General features: G+C 55.6%; 1 protein-coding gene across 1 annotated transcript in view; it reads left to right on the top strand.

The window, feature by feature from the left end:
* CFAP99 (cilia and flagella associated protein 99) overlaps positions 1–19,666 on the top strand; it is a 47,756-nt gene that overhangs the window by 23,270 nt on the left and 4,820 nt on the right. The window contains exons 5-14 of the mRNA XM_039468068.2: positions 1,027–1,139; positions 2,981–3,158; positions 7,963–8,043; positions 8,229–8,300; positions 9,218–9,289; positions 9,534–9,622; positions 10,383–10,587; positions 17,909–18,050; positions 18,245–18,396; positions 19,124–19,329. Coding sequence (XP_039324002.2) covers positions 1,027–1,139; positions 2,981–3,158; positions 7,963–8,043; positions 8,229–8,300; positions 9,218–9,289; positions 9,534–9,622; positions 10,383–10,587; positions 17,909–18,050; positions 18,245–18,396; positions 19,124–19,329 — 1,310 coding nt within the window. The remainder of the gene's footprint in view (positions 1–1,026; positions 1,140–2,980; positions 3,159–7,962; positions 8,044–8,228; positions 8,301–9,217; positions 9,290–9,533; positions 9,623–10,382; positions 10,588–17,908; positions 18,051–18,244; positions 18,397–19,123; positions 19,330–19,666) is intronic.

Genomic DNA, 19,666 nt, shown 5'->3' on the forward strand with positions numbered 1-19,666 from the left:
GTGGTACCCCTCACTCTGCAGGGAGTGACCCCGAGACACCAGGAGAGGAGGGGGCCGATGGCCCTGCTGGCTCCAGGGAACCCGCCAGCTGGCAGAGGGGGATTCTGACCAACCACAAAGCCCCACCCCAACTCCAGCAGATTCCCTGGAAGGGCTGCCCCACCACACCCCACTGAGGATGGGGCCTCACTGCAGGGCTGTGTCCTCTGTGCCCTGATGGGAGCAGCCCAGCTGAGACGCTGAGTGTGAGGACGGGGTTTGGAGATGGAGGGATTGGGTGGGCGCAGGGACCAGTGCTGAATCTGCCTTTGGGGACCCAAATGGAGGTGGCCGGAAGGAAGGCGAGTTGAGACCCCAGTGCCCAGCCTTGGGGCGGGGACAATGGCCCTCTCAGGGCAGGAAGCAGTAGCAGCACGGAGCTGAAATGGAAAAGGGTGGAGAAGGGGGTGGAAGAAGCTGCAGAAGGCTCTAGAAGGAACCCTGATTTCTTCTGCATGGAGAAGGGCGTGGAGGCCCGAGGGGAGGCTGCTAGGGAGGGTGGCTGCCCTGGGGAGGCACAGCAGTGACTGCAGGCCCTGCCTGGCCGGCACACAGAAACTGCCCCTACCCACCACTAACCCTGCTCAGCCCAGGCCTCCGAGGCCACCTCCCACACCGACTCCCTGCCCCCGACGCCACCACTCAGGATGTGCTTCTGGGACTGTCACCCTGGAGCCCTGAACCCTCGGCTCCCCATCCACTGGCTTTCCAAGTGAGGATGTGCTACCAGCTTCTCGGGCACGCCCCCTCCCCACCACAGCAGCCCACCCAGGGACCCCAGGGGCTGTGCCTCTCCCAGCTGAAAGGGGAGCCAAGGCACCAGAGCCGCACGTGAGAGCGCCAAGAGAGCTCCGAGCGTGGCGACAGTCCCAGAAGCACACCCTGCGCTGTGGCCTTGGGACAGGGAGTTCACCGCGGGTGCTGGGGACTTCGCCTGGCGAGGGGTGGGCCTGCAGCCCCGGCCCCCTGACAGCCCCTCCACCCCAGTTCCTCAGGTTCTTCTTCGACCCCCTGCACCTGTGCTCATGGATCAAGGACGGGTGGAGTCTCATCTACGAGCCGGCCCACGTGAAGGAGAACTGGATCGACCCCCTGATGAGGTGGGCTGGGTGGGGGCTCTGGGGCCCTGAAGGGCATCTCTGCACCCCACCCCACTTTCCCCTGCCTGCTCACACAAGCTCTAAAAGGGTCAGTAATCACTCTGCGTTGGGATGAGAGCTTTGGAGAAGCCCCAAGTCCCGGGCTGCTTCCACAGCCTGCGGGGCGGGGGAGAAGATCGGAAATGGTCCAGCTATCCAAGCCTCAGCCTGGGCTCCCTCCATGCCAGGCAGCTGGCACGCGGCGGGTGGACCCTTGCCCTGGAACCTACCCACTGACCCGGACGGCGTCGGTGGCTCTCACCCTGTGGGGATCCAGCAGGGCCCCGGGCCTCTCGGGGTATCCGAAGAGTGCAGAGTAGGGGTGACGGTGGGAGGGAGCTGAGGAAGCCGCAGCTCAGCTCCTGGTGGATTCCTGGGTCTAGATCTCTCTCAGGGTGCCCAGGGCCGTGCCCAGGCCTGCCGCCCTCAAGCCGCCCTAGCCGCCTCCTCCTGCCCCCCAGCAGGCCTGGGGCAAACTCTGGGGCAGACCAGAACGTCGGCACAGTCGCCGGGGCCCTGCCTTGTGCTCCATGGAGAGGCCTGTGGGGGCCCAGGTGCGGCTGCGGGGCTCCTAGTTTCTGCCCTTCTGATAAGACTGAGGGGAGACACTTTGTCTTCCTAAGGACAGACAGACCGTCGTAGACAAACAGACCAGTTAGCTGCCCGCTGCGTGCGGGAGACCTGGAGGCCCAAGGGAGGTGGAAGCCCTGCCTGTGGGGAGAGGAGACCCGGGAGCTGTTCTTTACCAAGGGAAGGCCCCCGTCCCAGCCAGCCCACCCCTGGCCATCAGGATATACCTCCAAAGGAAGGAGTGGGAACAGCCCTGCTCCCGCCTCGTGTCCCGGGCTGGACTCACTGCCCACTCCGGTGCCCCAGTGGCCTGGGCCTGCTGGGCTGCACACTTACCAACTCAGAGAGCCTCTCAGGCAGGGAAGGTGCTCAGCCCGATTCCGGTGACCCCCTCTTCCTGCACCTCCACCCCCGTTCGGGCTTGCTCTGCCCACTCTAGGACCAGCCCCATTGCAGACCTCCTGCCCCTGTCACCCACCTGCCTCGAGTCAGGAGCACCAGGGCCTGGCCCTGGAGAGACCCCTGAGACCCCACTTGCTGTGGGCTCTGGACCATGGCTCTTAAGGTGAGGCAGGAGCTATTTCCAGCCACACCTCTGCCCCCAGGGAGCCCACATAAGAGGACACTGGTGATGGCAGGCTATGCCCACGCAAGGTATGGGGCATGGAAGGCAGAGCCCCAGACCTTGGGCAGCCTGGCAAGACCCTTCCCAAATCCCTGCTCCAGCGCACCCCCACCCAGAGACTGTACCAAGAACAACTGGGCTCCTGCCCCGCCCAACTCCATAGCTGCATTTCCAAGAGTCACCAACAGCGTTGTTCCAGAATGTTCCTTTCCAGTCCAGCTCCTTTCTCCACTGCTAGCTTCCATCTGCTCCGGCCCAGATCAGCTTCCTGTCCTGGCTGCCGCTTGTCCTCAGAGGCCCTGGATTCCTGCAGCAGGGCTGCCCCTGTCCTCCCAGCTCCGCACTCACCAGCGTAGCCCATGCCTCTGGGCCTGTTTTCCTGGATCTGTATAAGGGGACCGTGTCTGTGTATGCTTCAGGGGTGTGGCTGACAGTGTGTGCCTACAGGGAGAAGGCTCTTTGTGCAGAGAGGCCGCCCACCCCACTGTCCCCTCCACACCAAGGCAGACCCTGTCGCTAGGGGGAGAGCCTTCGGATCCTAAGGGCCATCGCCTTGTTGATCAGCTTAGGAAGCAACATCAGAGGCTTTTCCACTTTTGCCTTCAAGATGGCAACCAGAGGTCCAGGAGCTCATCAGTCACCTGGAGGGCGTGTCTGCCAGTCAATCCTCTCCTTTAAAGACCAAGGCCAAGGTCACAGAGCCCAAGGAATTCAACCTGACTGCCCCCAAACCTCGCACAATTCCAGCACCCGAGCCAGTTCCGGTTGTGGCCAAGCCAAGACCAGTGAGTGCGGGCATTCTCAGCGGGTACCAGCTTGCGGGCATCAGGGTGGCCAGGCTGGCAGGGTGGACTGTGTAGGCCTGTGGGGGACTGGGCTCCCCCCAGGACTGAGGGTGTACTGGATCAGACCAGGAACATTAAATGACCCCACTTCACCCCACCCCCACTCCCCACAGAGAGAAAAGTCCAGCTGACCCAGAGCCTACCCAGCGGGTTCCCACACTCCACGCACTGTGGTTCTATAGGCAGGTGTTGAGTGGAGCTGTCAGGCCATGGGGCTCAGACCTGCCTGGAGTTGGAGCTTGGAGCCCACTTTTAACCCTGGCATAATGCAACACCCCCTCCCCATCGAGAATGACATTTAGGTGACAGCATACTCTTTGGAAAGGCCTAGAGCTTCTTCCTCTCTCTTTCTCTGTCTCTCCGCACTGCCGGCTCATCACTCAGGATGCTTTGTATTGCAAATAACATGAGAAAAACGAAGCTCAAGTTGGCTCAGACAATGGGCATCGCTGACTCTCATGAGTGAAGTAGGATAGGCCAGGCTTCCAGCTCTGCTTCTCTGTGATCCTCTCTGCCCTAGTCTCCTCTGTAAGTCTATTTCATCTGTGGGCTGACTTCCCTGATTGCAGCAAAATATCCTCACTTGCCACCACCTACACCATCCAGGGCATGAGAGGAAACCCGGGACCAATAATTCTTTGGAAAAGTCTGACTGGACCAGCCTAGGTCTCATACCTGCCTTGAATTAATCACTGTGATCGGGAATACGATGTCCTGGCTGGTCATGGGCTCCACCCCAAGCACCAGCAATGGACTGAGCTTCCCAGAACCAATGTGGTTCCTCAACAGGACTAAGGACTGCATGTGAGAGGGGGAGGTGGGGATGGCGCTGGCAGACCCCAGAGTCCTGCCCCACTCCCACCATCCTTCCAATCTCAGTAAAATCCCTCTTCCCAGAGAGGCTTTTCATGAACCCCTCAAATATATCCGATACTTCACTTAGTTTCCTTCTCACTGATCCTGGCTTCTTGTCTTCACAGAATTGGAGTTTAGAATTGTTTAGTAATTTGTGGGCCTGTCTGCCTCCTCCACTAGATGTCATCCATCTTATTTGTCCCATATTCTCTTTTTTTTTTTTACATTTTATTTATTTTATTATTATTGTTATGATTTCTTTTTGTTTTGTTTTGTTTTTGTTTTTTGTTTTTTGAGACGGAGTTTCGCTCTTGTTACCCAGGCTGGAGCGCAATGGCGCGACCTCGGCTCACCGCAACCTCCGCCTCCTGGGTTCAAGCAATTCTCCTGCCTCAGCCTCCTGAGTAGCTGGGATTACAGGCATGCGCCACCATGCCCAGCTAATTTTTTGTATTTTTAGTAGAGACGGGGTTTCACCATGTTGACCAAGATGGTCTCGATCTGTCGACCTCGTGATCCACCTGCCTCGGCCTCCCAAAGTGCTGGGATTACAGGCTTGAGCCACCGCGCCCGGCCTATTATTGTTATTATTTCAAAACAGAGTCTTGCTCTGTTACCCAGGCTGGAGTGCAGTGGTACAATCTTGGCTCACTGCAACCTCCGCTTCCTGGGTTCAAGTGTTTCTCCTGCCTCAGCCTCCCAAGTAGCTGGGATTACAGGTGCTGGCCACCAAGCCTGGCTAATTTTCGTGTTTTTAGTAGAGATGGGGTTTTGTCATCTCTGTTGAGACCAGTTGGCCAGGCTGGTCTCAAACTCCAGACCTCAGATGATCTGCCCGCTTTGGCCTCCCAAAGTGCTGGGATTACAGGCATGAGCCCTCGCACCTGGCCATTAATTGTCCCACATTCTCAATGCTCAGAAGCCTAGTTATGGCTCAAAGAAGATCCTCAGTAAATACCTGTTGGATGGATGGATGGATGGATGGATGGATGGATGGATGGATGATCAGATGGATAGTAGCTGGATGGGTGGGTAAATGAATGGATGAGTGGATGGGTGGATGGATAGATGGATGGATGGATAATGGGATGGGTGAATGGATAGATGATTGGATGGATGGATGGGTGAATGGATGATCAAATGGATAGATGGATAGGTGGGTAGGTAGGTGGATGGATGTCAGATGGATGAAGAGATTATCAGGTTGATGAATGATCAGATGAATGAGTAGATGGGTGGGTGGATGGATGGATGGATGGATGGATGGTTGATTGGATGCATAGAAGGATAAGTTGATAGATGGATAGTCAGATGGAAGGATGGGTGAATGGATGGATGGATGGATAGATGATCAGATAACTAGATTGATGAACAGATTGGCAAGTAGGTAGATGGGTGAGTAAATGAATGAATGATGGGGGTGGATGGATAGATTGATGGATGCATGGAAGGATAAGAGGATGGGTGAATGGATGACTGGATGGGTGGATGAATGGATGGGTGGATGGATGCATGGAAGGATAAATGAATGGATGGATGCATGTATGCATGGAAGGATAAGTGGATGGGTCAATGGATGGATGGATGAATGGATGACTGGGTGATTGGATAGATGATCGGATGGATGATCAGATGGTTGGATGGGTGGGTGAGTGAGTGGATGGATGGATGATCAGATGGATGGATAGATGATCAAATGGATAAATGGGTGATTAGATGTATGAATAGATGGGTGGGTAGGTGAATGAATGGATGGGTGGGTAGGTGGATGAATGATTAGATGAGTTTATGGATCGATAGATGGATGATCACATGGGTGAGTATATGAATGAGTGGGTGAGTAAATGGGTGGGTGGATGGATGGATGGATAGATGGATGATCAGAGGGATGGATAGATGGACAGATGGATGGATGGACGGACGGACGGGTGGGTGAATGGGTGGATGGATGGATGATAACATGGATGGACAGACAGATGGATGGATGGGTGGGTGAATGGGTGGATGGATGGATGGATGGATAGATGGATGATCAGAGGGATGGATAGATGGACAGATGGATGGATGGATGGATGGATGGACGGATGGATGGATGGATGGGCGGGTGGATGGACTGATGAATGGGTGGATGGATGGATGATCACATGGATGGATGACTGGATGGAGGTGGATGATGGATGAATGATCAGAGACCTTGTTGTTGAGCAACCCCACAGTTGCCCATCTCTATAACCTTCAGTGTTTCTGACTCCATCTCCTCAGGACTCACTGTGTTTGTCTCAGGTCCTCCTGCCAGCTTTTCTCTCTCTCTCTCTCTCTCTCTCTCTCTCTCTCTCTCTCTCTCTCTCTTTCTCTCTCTCTCTCTCTCCCGCCCCTTCCTCCCTCCCTGGCACAGCCCCTGCCTGGGCCCTCACCATACCCTCCCATGCTCTATAGCTGTGTTTGTCTCAGTACAATCTGAGATGTTGGTGGACATGTACCTATTCTGCATCCACAGGGTGGCTGTGGTGAAACTATCCTCTACCCTCCCTGCCCTGCCCCATGCCTAAGACATCCTTCCCCTTCAGGGTTGAGGGCCTGCTGTAATTCACTCATTCATTCATTCAACAGATAGTTACAGTGTGCCTAGTGTATGCCTGGCACTGTGACCTCATGAAGCATGCACTTCAGTGGGGGATGCAGGCAAAATCAGGATAAGTAAAACATATATTGCATTAGTTGGTGATAAATGCTGAGGAGATTTTTAAAATGCAGACAAAGGAGATAAGAAGTGTTGGAGTGGTTGTGATTCTAGATTGTGAGGCCAGAAAAGGCCTCCTGAGAAATGCCGTGGACTAAAAAACCAGAAGTGAGCGAGTAAGCCTTGGGTCGTCTCAGGGAAGAGCATTCCACGTAGGGGGCAAGGTACATGCAAAGACCCTGGGGCGATGCCCACCCTCTCCCAAGTGTTTGAGGACAGCCAGGAGGGGCTGGAGTGGAGTGAGGCAGGCAAGGGGGAAGGTGGGGTACCGGTCTGGTCACACAGCCACTGGAGAACACATCGAGGCAGGCTGCTGCAAACACAGGGTCCCTCCACCTGCCATGGCCAAGGAGGGTGGGGAGAGGCAGTCTGCGGAGATGTCTTGAAGCAGGAGCGCAGGATGGGAGATGGATGTGGGCGTGAGAGACAGAGGTGATGAGGAGGACTCTGAGGTGTGGGTGGGGACTGCGTGGCAGCTGTGCTTACTGAGGCTGAGGAAGGGCCGGTTTGAGGAAGATGAGGGTTTCGGGTTTGGACTAGGTGATTTTTCATGACTGTGAGATGTGCAGGGGAGAAGGCACTGAGTTAGGGTAGATGCAGCCGTCTGGAGCTCAGGGATATGTAGGCTGGTGCCCCCCGCAACCCAACTCCACGGATACAGCTCCGGCCACGTTATGGGAGCCTCCTGTGACTGGACTCAGGGATGGGGTCCAGCCAGCCTGGCCTCTGCTGCGTCCCCTCCCAACAGCTCACTTTGCAGGGGTCTGTGATATTCTCCCAGCCTCTCCTGCCTGTCCCCCAGTGTCAAGGGAGCTGGCTGCCTCTCCCTCTTGCTCCTGGCCACCCTGGCCATCCCATGCTGGCCGATGGTGCACCCTCAGTTCTGCCAGCTCAGGTCTTACCCCACCCACCCCATCCCAGGCCGAGCTCCAGACCCCAGGCCAATGACCATCCTGACCTCCTTCCCTTCACGCCCAGCACTGACCCACCAGCACCCAGTGGTAGTAGCTCCAGCCCAGCTTCTCCGCCAGCGCAGGCCGCCGCCACCCTCCCCTTCACCCACGTCCACCCAGCTGTCAGCCCTGGTGTTTCTCGGCCCCTCCCAATCGCAGCTGCTGACCGTAGGCTCTTCTCCCACCACTTCAACAGGTGCCTCAGAGCACCTACCGGACACCCAAGGAGCAGCAGCAGCTGGAGACGGTCAAGAGGTACAACCGCCGAAAGGCCGAGGTGAGCTGGGTGCGACCCCCGTCCTTCCTAGAGACCCCAGGTAGGGCATGTGTGAAGGGAAGGTGGCGCAGGGGTGAGGGAGGAGGAGGCAGGAGGAGGAAGCTGGCTGGGAGCTCATCCTCCCATGGCCTGGAGGACACCGGGCAGTGGCTGCTGGGACTGGAGCTGCCGTGTTGCTGTGGCAGGAGCTGCTGCTGAGAGCCAACGTTGAGGAACTGCGCTGCGCCATGCCCAGGACCTGCAGGGAGCCCACACAGGTACTGCCCAGCTCTCTCAAGACCCGCCATCCAGGTGGCATATTCTGAAGCCATCAGAAAGTTCCTCCCAACGCCATCACAGTGGCCACTTATGTCGCCTTCTACCACTGAGGGCCGGGGCAGGGCGGATTCCCAGTAACACTGGGAAAGTGGGTGGCGAGCCCACTGCAGTGTGGCTCCTATGCGGGCTGGTGTAGACGCGCACCCACGTCCTCTGGGAGGAAGCTAATGGGAGAGCACCTGCAGGCGCTGGCCCTGGCTGTCTCCAGATGTTTCGTGATGAGCATTGCATGCCTCTGTAAGGAAAAAACCAACCCAGTTATGTGTGCCAATAAAGAAAAAGAAAAGCAACGTGGACAGGAGCACGGCCCCGCTGGGTGGCAGCGGCCCCGCTGGGTGGCAGTGGCCCTGCTGCGAGGGCAGGCCCAGGGTGCGCAGCCCACATGGTGCGTGTGGCGGGGCCTCAATGGCTGAGCGCTCAGAGGGGTGGCCTTTGCAGCCACAAGCCTCACTGCAGCTTGCGGTGCCCACTCCGGGGTGTGTTGGCAAAGCAGCTGGAGGCTGGGCCGGGAGCAGACAGGCTCGGAGAGAGGCCCTGGGGGCCAGCCAGACCCCAGCTCTGGGGTGGCTGACGAGAGGGTCACTGAGCCTGAGGCCAGCCTGCCCTGACTGGGAGCCACTGTTCCCAGGCCCAGCACCCTCCCTGTTCCTGCCTGGGTGGAACCCCAGCAATGCTTGTGGGGCACTGGAAGACAGATGCTGAGCCAGGTGGTGATAGGGATAGGCAGCTGGAGTGAGGACGAAGGGGAGGGAGCCAGGCCTCCCCGGGGGGCTGGGCCAGCATCTACCTGGAGTGTGTTGGGGGGTATCCAGCAGGCACAGGTGCCAGGCGACCAGCTCTGCCCTGACTCCTGCAGGGCTCCAAGCAGCAGCTGCAGCCTCAGTTCACACCCCGAATCCGAAAGACTCCGAAGCTGACCTTCTATAGGGTGAGGAGTGCTCCTGGATGGTCAAGCCCCTCTCCTTGGGCACCCATCCCTCCAGACCTTTTCTGCCCCTAGAGGCTCAGATGACCTGAGCTGGGGACCCAGAGCCCCAAGGACGGTCACACCCTGGGGGAGAGGGAAGCACCATGGCAGGGGGCAAGTATGAAGGGCACAAGGTCAGGAGAAGCCCTGGCTGCTCCCAAGGGTCCCCTCAATTCCCCACCACAGCCAGTCCCCACTCCCGCAGCCCAACAATGTCCCAGTCAAGCTGAACACCGCGGCTATCCTGCGAGAAGGGGCCTTGTACCAGCGCCAGGTGGAGCAAGAGCTGCGGAGGTGAAGGGGGGCAGCCCCCACCTGCGTTCCACATATCACCCTTGGGAGCAGGGGCCCGGAGCAGGGGCCTGGGGGCAGGGGGGCTCCGTGGAGAGGGGCTCAGGGTCACAACAGGCTGTGGTCCTGCACGGCAGGGGCGGCAAGCAGGACGATGCCAGGGCCACAGGCGCACCTTCCAGAGATCATCCGGGCTCAGCGAGGGGCGTGAATGCAGGGGAGGGACTTAGCAAAGGCCGACCCACCCCAACCCTCCCTTGGGGTCACCTCCTCCCTGGACCCCTTCCCGGTGGCCCCGTCTCCTAGACCACCAGGGCTATAAACCCCCGTGCTTACCCCACAGTGTGGTCGCGTCTTTCCTTGTCTGCAACTCAGGCTGTGGGGGGAGCATGGGCGGCTGACCAAATGGAGAAGAGGACACACAGGGGGGCACAGGGGGAGGGTGGCCAGGCCAGAGGAGGGCAGAAGGTTGGTGGGTGGACAGATGAGGGACACAGGGTTGGGGGATGGACAGACAGTTGGACAGAGTGAGGGCAGACAAGTGGATGAAGGGAGGGGTGGGTAGACGGGGCTGATGGGCGTGTGCAGGAAGGGGGAACCAAGGGATGTGTGGACGGTGGGTCGGGGGTAGGAGTAAGGGCAGGGCACACAGCTGGGTGTCAGGAGTAGAACCCGTGCCTGCACAGCCAGGGAACCTGTGGCCACCCAGTAGCCTCCGTCATGGCAGGAGCCCCAAGCTGTGCTTCTGTCCCTCTTTGCCCAGGATTGATAAGCTTGTGGACGGGGCTGGGGACTTCTCTGAGTTCCTCGAGTGGCAGAAGAAGATGCAGGCGAAGGACCAGGAGGAGCAGCTGGCTGCGGGCGAGTGCCGGCGGCTGCAGGGGAAGCTCAGCCACGAGGAGGCCGTCCTGGCCCGGCAGAGCCTCGTGCAGGAGAACAAGCAGAGGGCGGAGCAGCAGAAGGAGCAGGTGGGTGCCATGCAGGGCAGCTGGCCATGGGGCGGGCAGCTAATGTGTGCCCACTGGGAGCTGCAGGGTGGGGCCGGCAGTGCAGCCGAGTGTCCACAGCGCCCTGTAGGAGCTACTGATGTATCGGTCCCAGCTCCTCCTCCTCCTCAAAGGACACACTGCCTAGGCGGGCACTCTCAGCCTGTGCTCCCCAAGAATGCCTGCTCCTTCCAGTGGGCCTCCCAGTGGCCCAGACCATCGGGGAGCCTCAGCCCCAGGAGGCCAGCCTATACTCTCTCTCCTGGGACATAGCCTTCTGTGGGCCTGTGGGCAGGGCCTTGCTCAGAGGTCACTCTGATCGCTTCTTTTGATGGTTTCATCTGTGTCTGTATTCAATTTTAAGGTTCACTTTTTCCTTCGTTTTTATAAAAATAGGGACGCCAGGACAGGCACAGTGGCTGACACCTGTAATCCCAGCACTTTAGGAGGCCAAGGCCAGGAGATCGCTTGAGCCCAGGAGCTCGAGATCAGCCTGGGCAACATAGCAAAATCCTATCTCTATGAAAAATACAAAAGTTAGGCCGGGCGCGGTGGCTCACACCTGTAATCCCAGCACTTTGGGAGGCCAAGGTGGGTGGATCACGAGGTCAAGAGATCAAGACCATCCTGGTCAACATGGTGAAACCCCGTCCCTACTAAAAAATACAAAAATTAGCTGGGCATGGTGGTGCATGCCTGTAGTCCCAACTACTTGGAAGGCTGAGGCAGGAGAATTGCTTGAACCCAGGAAGCGGAGGTTGCGGTAAGCTGAGATCGCGCCATTGCACTCCAGCCTGGGTAACAAGAGTGAAACTCTGTCTCAAAAAAAAAAAAAAAAGAAAAAAGAAAAAAAAGAAAAATACAAAACTTAGCTAGGTGTGGTGGCATGTGCCTGTAGTCCCAGCTACTCAGGGGGCAGAGGTGGGAGGATTGCTTGAGCCCAGAAGCTCGAGGCTGCAGTGAGCCATGATCATGTCACTGCACTCCATCCTGGGCAACAGAGCAAAACTGTCTCAAAAAAAAAAAAAAATGAAATCCAAACAATATGCAAAGGTAGACTCAGAGAAGTCTCACCTCTTGGAAGTCTGTAACTTACAACCCATTTCCACCATCCCTTCTTAGGGTGGAAATTATGGATCCTTCTTTGCATTAATTTCTGGATGAACTTTCTTGTCTTTCTTTCTAAACAAATAACACAGATAACACTTTCCTTCCCTTTTTTGTTACATAAAAGGTCACGCCTTGCTTTACCTGCAAAGAATAATGTGCAAGGTTTTCCCCTTTGCAGAGGTGGATTTTCCGGGTACCTTCTAGAGGAAGGTTACATTTTCAGATGCCACACCGAAGAGTAACTGGACAGGCAGGAGTGGCTGCCATTTGGGACGTGTGGTTTCACTGCAGATGGCCAGTCATCTCCCTGGGACCTTTACCAACTCCACTCCCCCAGCACGTGAGAAGGCTCTGATCCCCACACCCAGCCACAGAGAGTGCCGCACTGAATTCGTGAATTTGTGCCAATTTCTTGGGTGACAAATAGTATCTTGGTGTAGTTCCGATCTGTGAATTTGAGCAAACGTCCATGTATGTACGCCATTTCTGTGTCTATTTCTGTGAAATATCTGTTCGTGTCTTTTGTCCATTTTCTATTGCACTTTTAACAACTTCATTTCCTTTTTTTTTTTTTTTTGGTTCTTTATTTAACTTGACAAATGCAACTGAATATGTTTGTTATATCACGTTTTGTTGTTGTTATTTTTCATGCATTTTTTGTTTGTTTGTTTGTTTGTTTGAGACGGAGTTTCGCTCTTGTTACCCAGGCTGGAGTGCAATGGCGCGATCTCGGCTCACCGCAACCTCCGCCTCCTGGGTTCAGGCAATTCTCCTGCCTCAGCCTCCTGAGTAGCTGGGATTACAGGCACGCGCCACCACGCCCAGCTAATTTTTTACACTTTTAGTAGAGACGGGGTTTCACCATGTTGACCAGGATGGTCTCGATCTCTCGACCTCGTGATCCACCCGCCTCGGCCTCCCAAAGTGCTGGGATTACAGGCTTGAGCCACCGCGCCCGGCTTTGTTTGTTTTTTTTAAGATGGAATCTCGCTCTGTTGCCCAGGCTGGAGTCCAATGGTGCAATCTTGGCTCACTGCAACCTCTGCCTCCCGGGTTCAAGCCATTCTCCTGCCTCAGCCTCCTGAGTAGCTGGGATTACAGCTGTGCGCCACCACGTCCAGCTAATTTTTGTATTTTCGGTAGAGATGGGGATTCACCATGTTGACCGGGATGGTCTCAAACTCCTGACCTCAAGTGATCCACCTGTCTCGGCCTCCCGAAGTGCTGGGATTACAGGTGTGAGCCACCGTGCCTGGTATAACACGATGTTTTGAAATACAAATACATTGTAGAATGGCTATATCAAGCTAATTAAGATGTACATTGTCTCACATATTTATTTCTGGTGAGAACACTTACAATCTACTCTCTTAGCAATTTTTCTTTTTTGTTGTTATTTTTTCTTTCTTTCCTTTTTTTTTTTTTCTTTTTGAGAGTCTCACTCTGTTTCCCAGACTGGAGTGCAATGGCGCGATCTCAGCTCAACCTCCGTCTCCCAGGTTCAGGCGGTTATTCTGCCTCAGCCTCCTGAGTAGCTGGGACTACAGGTGGGTGCCACCATGCCTGGCTAATTTTGTATTTTTCGTAAAGACAAGATTTCACCATGTTGGCCAGGCTGGTCTTGAACTCCTGACCTCAAGTGATCCACCCACCTTGGCTGCCCAAAGTGCTGGGATTACAGGTGTGAGCCACCATGCTCAGCCACAATTTTTTTTTTTTTGAGACAGGGTCTCTGTCACCCAGGCTGGAGTGCAGTGGCATGATCTCAGCTCATTGCAACCTCTGCCTCCCAGGCTGAAACCATCCTACCACCTCAGCCCCCCACGTAGCCGGCACTACAGGCTTGCACCACCTTTTCAGTAGAAACATGGTTTGCCATGTTGCCCAAGCTGATCTCTAACTCCTGGGCTCAAGTGGTTCACCTGCCTCAGTCTTTCAGAATGCTGGGATTACAGGCATGTGCCCCTGTGCCCAGCCTCATGTTCTTTATACGTTAGAAAAAATAATCCTTTATAATATTTTGTTGCAGATTGCTTTTTTTTCCAGTTTGTCATCTGACTTTGTATATGAGGTTTATGATGTGTGTTTGCCATGCAAATATTCCTTTTACATCCTCAAATTTAACAGTCTTTTCTTGTATTGTGTTTGGAGTTAGAAAATACCATTCTTGGCTGGGTGTGGTGGCTCATGCCTGTAATCCCAGCACTTTGGGAGGCTGAGGCAGGCCAATCACCTGAGGTCAGGCGTTCGAGACCAGCCTCTGGCCAACATGGTAAAACCCTGTCTCTACTAAAACAAACAAACAAACAAAAATTAGCCAGGTGTGGTGGCACACCCCTGTAATCCCAGCTACTTGGGAGGCTGAGGCACAAGAATTGCTTGAACCTGGGAGGTGAAGGTTGCAGTGAGCCAAGATCATGCCACTGCATTCCAGCCTGGGTGATAGAGTGAGATTCTATCTCAAAGGGAAAAGAAAATGCCACTCTTGTCACACCAGGTTACAGAGGGATTCTGAGGCTTCTCTCCTGGTCTCAGGATGTCCAGCTGCACACATTCATGTGACGAATATTTTTTCTCACTAACTTAACTAGATTAGGTGGCACTAAATACTTGAAAGCAAAAGAATTTTAGTTTTTCTTTTTTTTTTGAGATGGAGTTTCGCTCTTGTTGCCCAGGCTGTAGTGCAGTAGCACAATCTTGGCTCACTGCAACCTCCGCCTCCCAGGTTCAAGGGATTCTCCTGCCTCAGCCTTGTGAGTAGCTGGGATTACAGGCATCCGCCACCACGCCCAGCTAATTTTTTGTATTTTTAGTAGAGACAGGGTTTCTCTAGGCTGGTCTCAAACTCCCAATGTCAGGTAATCCATCTGCCTTGGTCTCCCAAAGTGCTGGGATTACAGGCATGAGTCACCACTCCCAATACTAAAAAGAATTTTAGTTTTTCTTATGCAGTTTTTATTGCCTTAATGTGTTTTTTGTTGCTTTTTTTTTTTTTTTTTTTTGAGATAGAGTCTCGTTCTGCCGCCCAGGCTGGAGTGCAGTGGCACAATCTCAGCTCACTGCAATCTCCACCTCCTGGGTTCAAGTGATTCGCCCGCCTCAGCCTCCAAGTAGCTGGGACTAGAGGTGCCTGCCACCACACCCAGCTAATTTTTTGTATTTGAGTAGAGACAGGGTTTCATCATGTTGGCCAGGATGCTCTCAATCATCTCCTGACCTTGTGATCCTGCCTCAGCCTCCTAAAGTGCTAGGATTATAGGCATGAGCCACTGTGCCCGGCCGCCTTTATGTGTTTTAATTAACTGTAACTTTTGTTTCTGCTTGAGTTTCTGTTACCACAACCTGACTCATGGGCACCCCTTCACCTCCTCCTCTGACCTTTGGGCAGTGCTCTAGAGCCTTTCAAAGCATCTTTTCCACTGAGAGGAGCGATGTTTGGGGCCTACCTGAATGTTCTCTGCTTAAGACACAGACTCAGTTATTCTCTAAGGAACCTCTGTGCCTCACAGAAGCCAGTATTGAGTTCCCTATCTGAGTGCTTTTCCGTTTTTTTTCCAATGGTTAGCAGGTTTTTTTTGTTTGTTTTTTGTTTTGAAGATGGGGTTTTGCCATGTTGGCCAGGCTGGTCTCGAACTCCTGGTCTGAAGTGATCCACAAGCCGGGCTTGGTGGCTCAAGCCTGTCATCCCAGCACTTTGGGAGGCCGAGGCGGGTGGATCACGAGGTCGAGAGATCGAGACCATCCTGGTCAACATGGTGAAACCCCGTCTCTACTAAAAATACAAAAAATTAGCTGGGCATGGTGGCGTGTGCCGGTAATCCCAGCTACTCAGGAGGCTGAGGCAGGAGAATTGCCTGAACCCAGGAGACGGAGGTTGCGGTGAGCCGAGATCATGCCATTGCACTCCAGCCTGGGTAACAAGAGCGAAACTCTGTCTCAAAAAAAAAAAAAAAAGATAACTTGATGAATTATACTTGATGAATAATTAACTTGATGAATACTTAGACATACTGAATAAAACAAAGTGGCTGGGTGCATGTAATCCCAGCACTTTGTGAGGCCAAGGTGGGTGAATTACCTGAAGTCAGAAGTTCAAGACCAGCCTGGCCAACATAGCAAAACCCTGTCTCTACTAAAAATACAAAAAATTAGCTGGGCGTGGGGTCAGGCACCTGCAATCCCAGCTACTTGGGAGGCGGAGGCAGGAAAATCACTTGAACTTGGAAAGTGGAGGTTGCAGTGAGCTGACATCACACCCCTGTACTCCAGCCTGGGTGACAGAGCCAGACTTCATCTCAAAAAAAAGAAATTCACACAATGACTTGTTTTTTAATCTGTTATCACTGTGAAATTAACCCAGAATAGCTATCGCAGTATCAACATTAAACCCCCTGGGTGGGGAATGACATTTCATGCTTTAGTTGTCATGAGTCATCATTCTTTGAAAAACTTTTTTTTTTTTTTGAGATAGGGTCTTGCTCTGTCACCCAGGCTGGAGTGCAGTGTACGATCATGGCTCACTGCAGCCTCAACCTCCCGGGCTCAAGTGATCATCCCACCTCAGCGTCCTGAGTAGCTGGGACCACAGGCATGAGCCACCAGGCCTGGCTAGTTTTGTATGTTTTGTGAGACAGGGTCTCACTATGTTGGTCTCAAACTCCTGGCTCCAGCAGACCTCCCACCTCAGCCTCCCAGTGTGCTGGGATTATAAGTGCGAGCCACCGCACCTGGCCCTTAGAGTACATATTACCGAAGTATTCAGGCAGAGTGTTTAATTCAGCAGCCCTTTCATCAGTTCCCCACTTGTTCTGGTCACATAAACGCTGTTCCATGTGATCCACCTTCATTTGTTTTTGAAGGTGCCAGTGCAGGTAACTGAGGGCTCCAGCTTGGCGAACCATGCTCTGTGGCAGGAAGGAGGGGACGTGTGGGAAGCCTGGTGGGACCTCCACAGCAGGCCCAAGGATGCATGTAGCTGCCCCTCACCCCTGAGTGACAGCGGGCAGGACTGTGGGTCCAAGGCTGGTGTCCGAGTAGACGGAGCCAGGCATGTGACCCTGGACTCGGGCCATGCATGGGCCGCTCTGCTGCTGCCTGCCTGGGAACGCTAGGCTTACTTTGAGCCAAGCCAGGTGGCCACACGGGCATCGCCTGCCAAACAGCGATCCCTGTCCTCGCTCCGGCCTGTGGGCCTCTTTTCCTTCTTCCCCTGCTCATTCCACTCTCTGCCGACTTCCTGTTCCGTGCTGAGGCTGGTGCTGTGGCTGATGGGGACACCCTTTCCTTAGCCCTGGCTGGGTGCTAGCCCTGCACCCAGTGCACCTGAGGAGGTAGGCATGGCCATCTTCACCTCCCAGCAAAGAAACTGGAACCCAGAGAGGCCCGAGAGTTCTCCACGGCCCGGGAGCTGCCAGGGTGGCAGAGGCAGAACTTAGCATCCTGTGTCTCTTACTCCCAAGCGGGAGGCTTCTCTGGGGCCTGCTGCTGCCTCCCTGATTCCACATCCCAAAGAGCCAGGAGGCGCTGCCTGAGGCACCCAACGGTCTCCATGCCATGGCCCCTGGCACTGTAGCTGGGGTGGAGGGCGGCGCGTGCCACGGCCCCTGGCGCTGTGGCTGGGGTGGAGGTTCGGAGCTGCCTCTTTGCTCTCTTTGCTCAATGTCTGCCTGAATGATACGGGACTCCTGCTATTTTTTGGTGCCCACTTTTTTCACCTCATATTTCCACACAGGCATTTCTCCAACATATTACCAAGTTTTCATAGAAGCTTTTAAAGTAATGTTTAAATTTCAGAACAGTTTTTAAATGTACAGAAAAGCTGTAAAGAGAATACGGGTGTTCCACGTCCCGCCTTCCCTGGGTTCCTCCCCTGTGAACAGCTCACGTTGCCATGTGCACTGGGTCTCTGAGGCCACCACAACAAAGTACCACCAACTGGATGGCTTCAGGTGCCAGGAAGGCACCCCCAGGACCATGTGGGCGGCAGGGAGAGGGTGTGAGGTGGAAGCTCCCCACAGGCCCAACCTCCAGGGCACAGCCAGGAGGGACCGGGCTTAGATCTGGGTTCTGGGGTGGTTCAGGGGCAGGGACTAGGTCCACCCTCAGACCCCATGCTGCGCCCCGGGCCGTGACGGGACCAGGCAGGGAAGCCAGCGCAGCCCCACTCACCGTGGCAGGTCCACTGTCTGAGCAGATGGCCGAGCTGATGCTGCAGCATGCCGAGAGACGGCTCCAGGAAGACAGGTCCAAGAAGGAGCTGGTGGAGCAGGTCATAGAGGGGCAGAAGAACGTCAAGGCAGCTCAGGCGAAGCTTGTGAAGGGCCGGCGGCAGACAGGTAGTCAGGAGCCACGTGTCACAGGCCTTGTCCCACCCTTTCCTGAGCAAGCTACTGTGGGTGGCGAGGGTCAGGGGCCCCTTACGGGCCACACTGAGGCCAGAGGCCTGGCTGGGGAACCCGGGAGGTGCCTCCCTGTCCAGTGCCTGCCCTGCCACCCACCAGCCACCTCAGCTCCTGGCTTGGCCCCCAAGTTCAGGAGGTGATTGAAGCAAGCCAGGGGTTGCTGCAGCGCAGGGCACAGGAGGCCCGGGAGGAGCAGCGGCGCCGCTGTGAACTCATCTCCCAGCTGCGCGCACTCGAGACGCAGCCCACGCGCAAGGGCAAGCTCGTGGACCTGACCCAGGTGAGGACGCAGTCCCGGGCGAGGCCCGTGCCTCTGGGAGCCTCCATGCTGGCACTCCTGTGGGACGCTGTGGCCGGGGTCCCACCAGCGCCACAGTGGGTCTTGTACCACCTGAAACCTGGCCTGCCACCCTCCATGACTCACGTGCCGTGGGCCGGGGTTGGCCCCGAGAGTTCACAGTCCTGCTGGTGAGGCAGACACTGAGCCAGTCCTCTGTAACCCCTGGGGGTGGCCAAGGTGGACTTCACAGAGACTACTTAGGAGCTGCCTGCTGAGGGAGGGCCGGAGTAGAAAGGGCAGTGCAGGGAGAGCGCAGGTGTTCAAAGGGTGAATGGAGGCTGGTTAGAGCAGGAGGCTGATGGTGAGGGCCCAGGCCTTGGAGGAGCTCAGGGAGGAGCTGCAGGGCCTGGCCCAGCCCCAGGGCCACGGGGCGTGCACTTGGCTGTCTGCCTCAGGCCCCGAAGCCTGGCTGTGTAGACAGTGATGAGCTCCGTCTGGGACTTGCCGCAGTGGGGGCCTCAGTCCAGCTGAGATGTGCAGCCCCATACAAAGTGCAGCCCTGCAGAGGGAGCCCAGGCTGGAGAGGCTGGGGGCGGGTCTCCCAAGCAGTGTCCAAGCAGAGGGAAGGTGGGCAAGGGGTGGGGCTACGGAGCAGGGGAGGGGTCCTGGTGGGAAGCATCAGGGCCCAGCAGACCTCCCAGCTTGGGGCCTCCCCTACCACCCACAGATCCCCGGCTATGGCCTGGAAGGAGAGATGTCCATAGTGGAGCTGCGAGAACGGCTGGCCCGGCTCAAAGAGAATCAGCAGCGCGAGGAGGAAGAAAAGCGGGATCAGATCATTCAGGGCAAGCGCACCAAGAGCCAGGAACTGCAGGACAAGCTGGAGCAGATCTCACTGTGCCGAGCAGCCATGGGGAGATCTGCAGCTTTGAGGTTGGTACTGGGCTCGGGGAGGGGCTCTGAGTGGGCAGGGAGCAGTAAGCCTACCTTGCACCCGCCTGGGCAGGTCTTGAAACAACCCGACACCCTCCTCCCTCCTGCCCAGAAGGTTACCTTGACGTAACTCCCCTCACCCCTATTACTGTATTAGGTGATTTCCAGGCACATAGGAATGGTGCAAAATTCTGCAGCCATGGCTCAGATGCCATGACCTAGATGCAGCCATTTTTGCACCCAGCTCAATGGGTACAACCTTTCACCATATGTGCTTCACATAGCCAGCTAGCTATTTATGTCTGCAGAAGCATTTGGAAGTAGTTGCAGGAATCAG

The sequence above is a fragment of the Saimiri boliviensis genome, chromosome 3, assembly GCF_048565385.1.
Source record: "Saimiri boliviensis isolate mSaiBol1 chromosome 3, mSaiBol1.pri, whole genome shotgun sequence".
Lineage (NCBI taxonomy): Eukaryota > Metazoa > Chordata > Mammalia > Primates > Cebidae > Saimiri > Saimiri boliviensis.